The 9,476-nt window shown below is 55.5% G+C and overlaps 1 protein-coding gene across 1 annotated transcript in view; it reads right to left on the reverse strand.

Moving 5' to 3' along the window:
* LOC102441298 (calpain-8-like) overlaps positions 1-9,093 on the reverse strand; it is a 16,186-nt gene extending 7,093 nt beyond the window's left edge. Inside the window, 3 exon segments of the mRNA XM_023748703.1 lie at positions 541-805; positions 5,993-6,062; positions 8,857-9,093. Of these exon segments, the coding sequence (XP_023604471.1) occupies positions 541-805; positions 5,993-6,062; positions 8,857-9,093 (572 nt within the window).
* Between the last annotated feature and the right edge of the window lie 383 nt (positions 9,094-9,476).

Raw genomic sequence — 9,476 nt, forward strand, 5'->3', positions numbered from 1 at the left:
GCCAGACTGCGGGGGGAACACGGCGCCGCTCAGGGGGGCCCCGGAGGAGCCTCCGGGAGGCTCCGTGCTCAGGTCTCGGGCCTTTAGTGGACTCCAAGCTCCTGAAGAGCAGGCTCGGGGTCTTACTCATCCAGGCACATGGGACAGCGATGGCGAACCTATGACACGCATGTCAGAGGTGACACGCGAACTCACTTTTTTGGTTGACTTTTTTTTGTTCAGTGGCATTTAAATACATAAAATAAATATCAGAAATATAAATCTTTGTTTTACTATGGTCGCAAAGATCAAAACATTTCTCTATGTGACACGGCACCAGAGTTAAGTTAGGGTTTTCCAAAATGCTGACACGCCGAGCTCAAAAGGTTCGCCGTCACTGACACAGGAGATGCTCAAGGAGCCGGGAAGCATCGAGCCCCGTGTCTGCGTCTGTGGTGACCGTGTGTGACTCGGACCCATGTCTCCTGACACTCACTCCCCCGCGCTTTCCTCGAGGCCCTGAGGCCTGGGGGAGGCGGTGGGGGTGGATGTGTAGGTGACCGGATGGATCGCAAGCTCAAGGGTGTGTCAGAGCCACCTGGGGGGCCATGAAAACAGGCCCGGGGCCCACCCCAGAGCTTCCGATTCCGTGGATCTGGGCGGGACGATGGAAGGGAGCACCAAGGACGGCGAGCAACGCACAGGACCTGAAAACGGAAGATGCCCGCGTAGCTCTCCTGGAAGCTCTGGTCCCTGGGCACCACCCGGTGAAGCAGCTCTTCGTTCAAGGTGAGGGACGCGATGGCCGCCAGGAGCCAGCAGTCGCCTGCACCGGGTCATGGGGACACACTGGTCAGGCCAGGCCGGCAGGGTCCCGCTTTCTCTCCCTTCCACGTCCGACTCTCCCCCCACCCCCGCCCCCCCATGTCTCAAGGTCACGGGCAGCACCGTCAGCTCCTGCTGCCGCGTTGGGAGTCGCGGATAGAAACGTCTCTGGTCCTCCCGATCGATCGGCCCTGCGTGCTGACCATTGCACATCTCAGAGCACTCGGCCAGTGGGAAGCCATGGAAAGAACAAAAGCCAAAGTGTCTTTTGGGACTGAAAGGTCCCAGGCTTGATTCCTGGTCAGGGCACCTGCCTGGGTTGCGGGCTCGATCCCCACTAGGGGGCGTGCAGGAGGCAGCCGATCCATGATTCTCTCTCATCATTGATGTTTCTCTCTCTCCTATCCCTGCCTCTCTGAAATCAATAAAAATACATATATATATATTTTAAAATGTCTTGTTTGGCCCTAACCAGTCTGGCTCAGTGGATAGAGCCTCGGCCTGCGGACTGAAGGGTCTCAGGTTCGATTCCGGTCAAGGGAATGTACCTTGGTTGCGGGCACATCCCCAGTAGGAGGTGTGCAGGAGGCAGCTGATCGATGTTTCTCTCCCATCGATGTTTCTAACTCTCTATCCTTCTCCCTTCCTCTCTGTAAAAAATCAATAAAATATATATTTTTTTAAGAATAAAAATGTGTTGTTTGGTTCCTTATTAGCAACTCTGATAAGACATTCGGTTGGGGGAAACATCTGTTTGCCAGCCCACAGTGTGTGTGTGTGTGTGTGTGTGTGTGTGTGTGTGTGTGTGTGTTCCGTGCCCGCGTGATGTTAGATGACAGGAAGTTGGCTCTCTGTGTGTTTAGAGGACTGCCCTGTTGTGTTTGAGAGCCCAGCATGACAGCCTCGATGCCTCATTGCTTAAGACAGTCTTGAGATACTGACTCGCCTTCCATCATCCTCATCGAGGCAGAAGAAATAAAGCCGAGAGGTTAAAGAGTCTAGGGCAGAGGTTCTCAACCTTCCTCATGCCGCGACCCTTTCATACAGTCCCTCATGTTGTGGTGACCCCCAATTTCATTGTTACAAATTGAACATCATTAAAGCATAGTGATTCATCACAAAAACAATATGTAATTACATATGTGTTTTCCGATGGTCTTAGGCGACCCCTGTGAAAGGGTCGTTCGACCCCCAAAGGGGTCGCGACCCACAGGTTGAGAACCGCTGGTCTAGGGTTTAATAATGGTCAGCTCAGAGAGCCCAGCAAATGCAGAAGGAAACAGGAAACCCACTCCGGCCGGCGTGGCTCAGAGGTTGAGCCAAGACTATGAACCAGGCAATGACTTCAGGGAGTTTCCCAAACAGCGAGGGGGAACATGGAGACGCTACAGAGGAGGAGGAGGAGGAGGAGGAGGAGGAGGAGGAGGAGGAGGAGGAGGAGGAGGAAGGGGACGAGAGAGAAAACTCCAGGCACTGGAACCCCTTCAACTTCGACGTTGAGCAATGGCTGAAGCGGGAACAATCGTTTTCAAGCCCAAGAGGAAGGCCGAGCAGAGAGAACCTTCGTTCTGCTTCCCACGGGGACTCGGGGAGCAGAAGGTGAGAGAAGGTGGCGAAGAGCACCCCTCGTGTCCCCTCTGCCGTCGGAGGGTGTCCACCGAGGGCGGGGAAGGGAAGGCAGAGGCTGTGGTGACTGCGGGGTCAGGGATGGATGGAGGGCGTGCCGTGTCCCTGCACAGAGGTGGCCGGAGTCAGCCAGGAGGGCCACCGGGTCCTGACAGCACAGAACAGACCACACAGCACTGCCGTCACCTCTCCAGGAGCCCAGCCGAGACCCGGGGGGCAGCTCCAGGCACACGGGGCCCTTCCCCCACGGCCCAGAGGACAGAGGCCCTTCATTGTACCCAGGCGCTGTCCTGGGGGGGGGGCGGCCGAGGGGGCTGCAGAAGCAAGAAGCCACCCCTGATGCTGACAAAGCAGCATGTCTGACGAGCCACGTGGTCCTCAATCCCGCAAGCATCCCACCTCGAGCCGGCCCTGAACCCGCCACATGACCCCCCCCCCCCCCCCCCCGCCGTGGTGTTTGTAAATGAAGAATCAAACAAAATTTCCTGGAATGCCTCCCTCACGGGGTCGCTGCCGCTGGGATAGAGCAAGCTACCACCGTTCTAAAAGCAGGCCCCAAAACCCGGCGATCCTGGGATTGCGGGGCCCAGGGACTCTCAGGGCCCCCTCTAATAACACCCCCTGATCACTCTCTCCTCTCGCGTGGCTCTCCTCTCTCCGTGGCTTTTCCCACCACCTGGCACCTGGATTTGTTTATTGGTCATTTTCCCCGTTAGAACGGAGACTCCCTGGGATCCAGAGCTCCCGCCCCCACCCCACGGGTGTATCTTTTGGGGGCTGGAAGAGCACTTGGCGCAAAGAAGGGGCTCAGACCCATATCTGTAGGGTGACTGTGGGGACCGGATCGGGCCAGATGTTGCCGTTTTTAAAAGAGAAGCCAGGGATCTGGTTTCTGATTGTTTTAAATGGAAAACATTCCCAGTTCCGAGACATCGTCCCCGGGAGGGGACATTGGACCAGCCGAAAGGGATAACCCTGCAAGCCGCTGGCCTGGCTCGGCCCTCCCCCAGCCCACGCCAGCCCTGCTGGGCCCGGCCCCTCGGCCAGTGGCTCTGCAGTCGGCTGATTCGCCCTCCTGATCCTCGCTGAACTGCTGCTGGGCGTCCCTGGAGAAATGACGTGGGTTTTATTGGTCTGTTTTGTTTTTGTTGAAGAGCCCCAGCCACACTGCTGGTTGAAATCGCTTTCTCTGCGGTTGTCTGCCCCCCTGGGACCTGGCCAGGGTCCCCTCTCCCCGAGTTTTGCTGCCTTCCTGTCTCCTTTCGCATCGTTGTGCCTTGAGACACAGTAACGGGGTGTTTTCCCGGCCGAAAACGCCTCGCTTTCTGCCCACCACACCCCACCGGGCTCCCGGGCATCTTCACATCTGAGCTCACGTCGCCTGGTCTCTTAATATGTTTGAGGCTGGGAGGCCATCCTCATGTTGCCATGGAGACCCTCCATCATCCTTTGTTTCAGAGTGGATGCCCTCATTGGGAAGCCCCCGGGGTCCCCGGCTCGGATTGGGGGGTGCCGGGCCGTTTGGGAGGGGGCAGTGCCAACTGGGCCTGAGCGAGCGATGGATCTGAGAGCTCATCTTTCCATTTCTGTCTCCGTTAGCCCTGGCCCCCAGCATCTTGTCTTATTCTTGCATCCAAAGGGCCACAGGATTCAGCTCAGGCAGCACCCCCCTTCCTCACATGGGCTCCGAGATGTGCTCCCACCAGGCCCAGCGCACAGCCAGGGAGGGTGGCCAATCGTGTTGTGATAACTACGCACGGGGCCAGGCGGGTGCTCGACAGGTCAGGGGAATCTCTCCGTACGTCACATAAATGTCTAACCCAGCGGTTCTCAACCTGTGGGTCGCGGCCCCTTTGGCGGTCGAACGACCCTTTCACAGGGGCCGCCTAAGACCATCCTGCAGATCAGATATTTACATGACGATTCATGACAGTAGCAACATGACAGTTAAGAAGTAGCAACGAAAATAATGTTATGGTTGGGTCACCACATGAGGAACTGTATTTAAAGGGCCAGAAGGTTGAGAACCACTGGACTCTAACCAATAGGCTGTGCACCTGCAAAGAATATATTTTATTGATTTTTTACAGAGAGGAAGGGAGAGAGATAGAGAGTTAGAAACATCGATGAGAGAGAAACATCGATCAGCTGCCTCCTGCACATCACCCACTAGGGATGTGCCCGCAACCAAGGTACATGCCCTTGACCGGAATCGAACCTGGGACCTTTCGGTCCACGGGCCGACGCTCTATCCACTGAGCCAAACCGGTTTCAGCAAAGAATATAATGTTGAATGGCGATTGTCATTGGAAAATGTTTAATCAATAAATTAATTGCTTTCAAAAGAGGTTCCAATGATACTGATTTTTAAACAACAACAAAAACACTGCCTCATCGGCTGGGCTACCCCAGGGCGGCCCCCTGGCGAGGCCCCAGGGACTTGGGTGGGAGCTGGGTGCTGAGAGTCAGTTTGGGTGGTTTCCTGTGCTCCATCCCCCGGCTCCAACCCACTCCATCCCTCAGCAGCGCACACTCACCATGGTAACGCTCAGGCCTCCTTCCGGAAACCTCTTTCCTCCTCTATTCCTCCTCGCTTGCTTATAACGATTCAAGGGGAAGAGCTATCCAGGCCCATCAATTAAACGAGGCTTATTAAATGCCTGGTACTAAGTTAAACATCACTAACAAGGACCTGCTAAAAGCCTCCGTGGGAAGTCGCGCTTCCCTGAGCCACGTGGGAAATTAGGTGGCACCTGACGCATTCTCCCTGCTTAATGCTCGCCCCCAGGAGCTCTGGCTCAGGGGATATCTGTGGTGCTCATTAAAGGAGAGAGCATTGGAGGCGTTTAAAATTAGGTGCCCGTGACCTTCAAAATCACAAAGGTTTCCAGCGGATTGGAAACATTTTCCTGGCTAGAACCAGAAGGGGAAAGAGGGGGGTGAACCCCCCCAAAAGATGAAGGCTATCGGGTCCAGGTGGATGCTGAGATGTGGGTTGTTTTACTGCTTTTCACCAAGTGGGATTTGTCTCCTCGTGGCTCTCCTTTCCTGCCCCGTGTTCTGCGGCTGCCAGGGGATGGCGGTTTAGAATCCCAGTGAATCTAAGTCAGAGCCACGCTGTCCCCGGAAAGGCCAGTGTTGTCCCACTCGACCATGAGGCCCTGGGATCGGGAGTGCTTAGCAGGTCAAGAGCACCAATCTACTACTTGTGGGTCTGACACGTGAGGCCAGAACTTACAAAACAAAGCAAATGATTTCCCAAAGCTTAACTGCACCCGATTGGAGGGAATATGAAGGGCTGGGAGGGGAACATCTTAGTCCTAGGATCCCAGGCCCGTGAGAGGAAGCTTGGCTAGAAAGAGAGGATCCCTGTTTTCTTACCAATTACAAAAGCATCTCTTACGACCGTCCCTAATTGTACAGACGTGGCCATTTTATAGGGCAAATTAGGTCCACTTACAGGTAACTACAGGTGGTCAGGACTAACAGCTGAATCTGACGTCACCCGTGCCACATGCACACCCGCCCTGCGCCGAACAAACAGGGCGGCCCGCCTACTCACCCAGACCACCTTGACAGATGTCCACGCGGGTGGCGCCACCGGCGATGAACTGGGGGCTGGGGCACAATTCCTGAAAGCAGTTGGGGACAAAACACAAGTCATAAGATGCCCAGTGATGGTGGCCATGAGGGTAAAGATGGCTTTGGGGTCCTGAACTCAGGCTTCACAGCAACCTAGGAGATCATCTCTCGTCCCCTCCTCACCTGTCTACGGCGTCCTCGTCTCCTTCAAGGGTTCCTCCGCTCCACTCCCCCCTAAGAAGCAGGGGACCCCCGACCAGGCCTCAGCCCTCTGCAGGGACCCCGTTTCCCGCGGCAATAGCCTGCCCTAAGCATCCTCTCTCGGCGACAGCGACCAACCCCGTGGCTTCGACTCCTGTCTGTGGAACACGCGGACGCGTCCCAAGTCGCTTGCCTGAGCCGGCCACCCGTTACCCATGTCACACTGTCCGTGCGATATCAGCTCATTCGACGCATGGCCGATAAGTCTCCCGGATTCTGCTGAAATGTTGAGTTCGGTTTAAGAGGCAGAGTGGTTTGCAAAGGCCAGAAACAAGTTGAAGTGTGCTGAGCAGGACGGTGCTAAGCGGGGTGTATGTAGAAGGAATGTTCATTTTATGACATGTTCTTAGCAGGTTTCAAAATGCACCTCCCCTCCCCCCCGACCCAGGAAAAAAACAACCCAGGGACGTCATGACTAATATGTTATGAATCTCTTGGGGGCCACAGGGCATCCCTGGTTTTGTAAGGGGTTGGCATCTCAGCCTAGGCCGGAAGAACATTCCGGAAGTCTTCTCTCCAGGGCTAACTTTCTACTGGAACTCGGATCGGAGACACAAAGTAGTTTGGCCACCAAAGAGGCTGAAAAGAGGCCAGGAGGCCACACACACACACACACACACACACACACACGGGACACTGTTTTGTTTTTTTTCTTCCTGAATAACAACCACATCTTGTCATTAGCAATGTTGACTATTACTCAGGTGAGGACCTCAGCACACTCCATAAACACACATGACTCAGGCCTGCTTGCTTCGGCCCCTGATGAATGGGTTCGAGGGAAACACGGGCACCGGTAAGGGGTCCGAGGCAGGAAGGCACTGCAATCGCATCTTCTCGCGGACAAAGGCAACTGGCAAGCATTGCTCCCAGGGCGTTAGACCGTCACTGGTCGCTGTCAGGACCCTCTGCTTCCTCCAACCCCAGCGCCAAAGTCTCTCTGCAGTAATGAACCTGCCCTACCGCCTTCCCCACAGTGCAGAGCGGATGCCTGACACAGAGGCCTAGCCCTGGCCGGTGTGGCTCAGTGGGTTGGGTGACATCCTGAGCACCGAAGGGTTGCTGGTTCGATTCCCCGTTGGGGGCAGCTAATGGATATCACACTCTCACGTCGATGTTTCTCTCTTTCTCTCCCTCTCCTTTCCACTCTCTCTAAAAATCAGTAAACTATTCTTTAAAGAAAAAAACAACAACAGAGGCCTAAAAATACTGTCTGTTGAAATGAAATGTAGCTGTCAATTCTTGAGACAAGAATATAAAACCATCGCATAGAGGGGATAAATGGTGATGGGGAAAAAAAATGAAAGAAAGAAACCCCCAGTTAAAACAAATAAAGAAAGAATATAAAACCATGATTCCCAACCTTGATTTTGCCAGCATCCCAGAGGAATGCCATATGTTTCAAGAGGGGTGGGCAGACGGACCTGGGTGGGCAGGACAGAGGCAGGCAAAGGAGTTATCCTCAGAGGTAGAAACTGTTGGGCAAAACTGGTTGAATGAAAATAAAGGGGTAGGGATAGGATTTGGCCATCTATCTATAATAATAAAAGCGTAATATGCTAATTAGATCGAACAGCCGAACAACCTTCCGGACGTCCTTCCGGACGACCTTCTGGATGAAGCCGAGGCTGTGAGGGCCGAGCCCCTTGCCCGAATTTCGTGCATCGGGCCTCTAGTATCCAAAAAATTATCTTCTTATCCTCCCTTGTCATCCAGGGCCAAGAAAACAGGTACCACGACTTGGTTTTCCCATCATGCTCTAGAAGACAAAGGCTCCCTGGCCAACAGCCACGGAACATGTGCTCTTACGAGACTACTTACGTGGCAGACGCTGAACAGACTCTCTCAGTTCTCACAGCCACCCTGCAGAGGGGGCTCCGACCCCTGAGGGCAAATCACGGGACAAGGGTCCCGTCGGGGTAGGTCACAGACATGGATTTTGGGGGGATGGTTCTCCATTCTCTGCCTCTGAGTTTGGGGTGATACCGGTGACAGCATTCAGGAGGCCCTGAGTTCCAGCTGCGTTCACAGCCCCACAGCCTCCACCTCTCCACTCACCAGCCCTGATGGAACAGTGACCCAGCTCGTGACCTTGAGCAATGGCTGCACCTTTCAGCCACCCTGTCACCACTTACCCCTGACCGATGGTGACACCTAGCATTGGCCTGTTCCCCCGTGCCCTGGCCCAGGGGCCCAGGCGGTCATGACCACGTGGCCTGTGCCTGTGGTGGGCCAGGCACGATGGTCGGAGCTTCATCTCTGGCCCTCATACCAACCCTGGAAAAATCAGGTGCCAGTGGCACCATTCCACAGATGGGAAGACTGAGGCTCACGGAGGTTATGGGTCCAAGACCACACAGGCGGAGCCGGGATTCAAATCTAACTCGTCTGATCCCAACGCCTCTGCATGCTCTTCCCTCTAACCTCACTGCCTCTGGAAAAAGATTGTTAAAGGGAAAGGGGTTCTGAAATGTGGGATTTAGGAATTGAGGATCCAGAGCCACCTTCTCCCTCAACTATTTCCGACCTGAAGCCAGAGCCCCCCATCCTGCCTGACACCTTACAGCAAGCCCGTCTCCTTACCGGGGGCCGCTTCCAGACGACGCCTTGAGTTTGGGGGGAACGTGGTCCCAGATCCTTGTGGCCCAAGGCTGACGGACCTGCTGGGAACTCAGGGTCCTTAAACAGCACCCCTGAATCCAAGCACTGCTGCCTGAGCGTCTCGAAGTCCTGGCCCAAGTACTTCACAACTTTCTGGTGGGAGCCAGGACGGTCGGCTGCCGCCCGCTGCCTGGACACCTGGGCCGCCGGAGCTGCCATGGCCTCGGGTGGGCTCCGGGGGTGGGCTGCGTGGGGAGGACAGGAGGGCAGGGCTGCTCCGTGCTCTCCCCGCTGGGAGGGGAGCTATAAGGCCGCGTGGAGGGAGGTGGGGCTGGTAAACATTTCACCCGAGGCGCTTGCTCCGGAGGGAATGAGTCATGGCCAGAAGCAAACAGGTACCCAGGGTGCCCAGGAACATGCCCGCCGTCCCTGCCTGCCTTTGCCCCCTCATCTGGACGCTGGGGAACTCCCAGGGCCCCTCCCGGGCCACTAACCTGGGAGATTCATTAGGATCCCAGCTGCCCCCCCTCTTGGCAGGACCTGCGTGCCCCCCCCGCCACCCCACCCCCATGGGCTGAGTAAGAAGCTGTCTGGTAGCTGGA

This window comes from Myotis lucifugus, unplaced genomic scaffold (genome assembly GCF_000147115.1).
Source record: "Myotis lucifugus unplaced genomic scaffold, Myoluc2.0 scaffold_1696, whole genome shotgun sequence".
Taxonomy (NCBI): Eukaryota; Metazoa; Chordata; class Mammalia; order Chiroptera; family Vespertilionidae; genus Myotis; species Myotis lucifugus.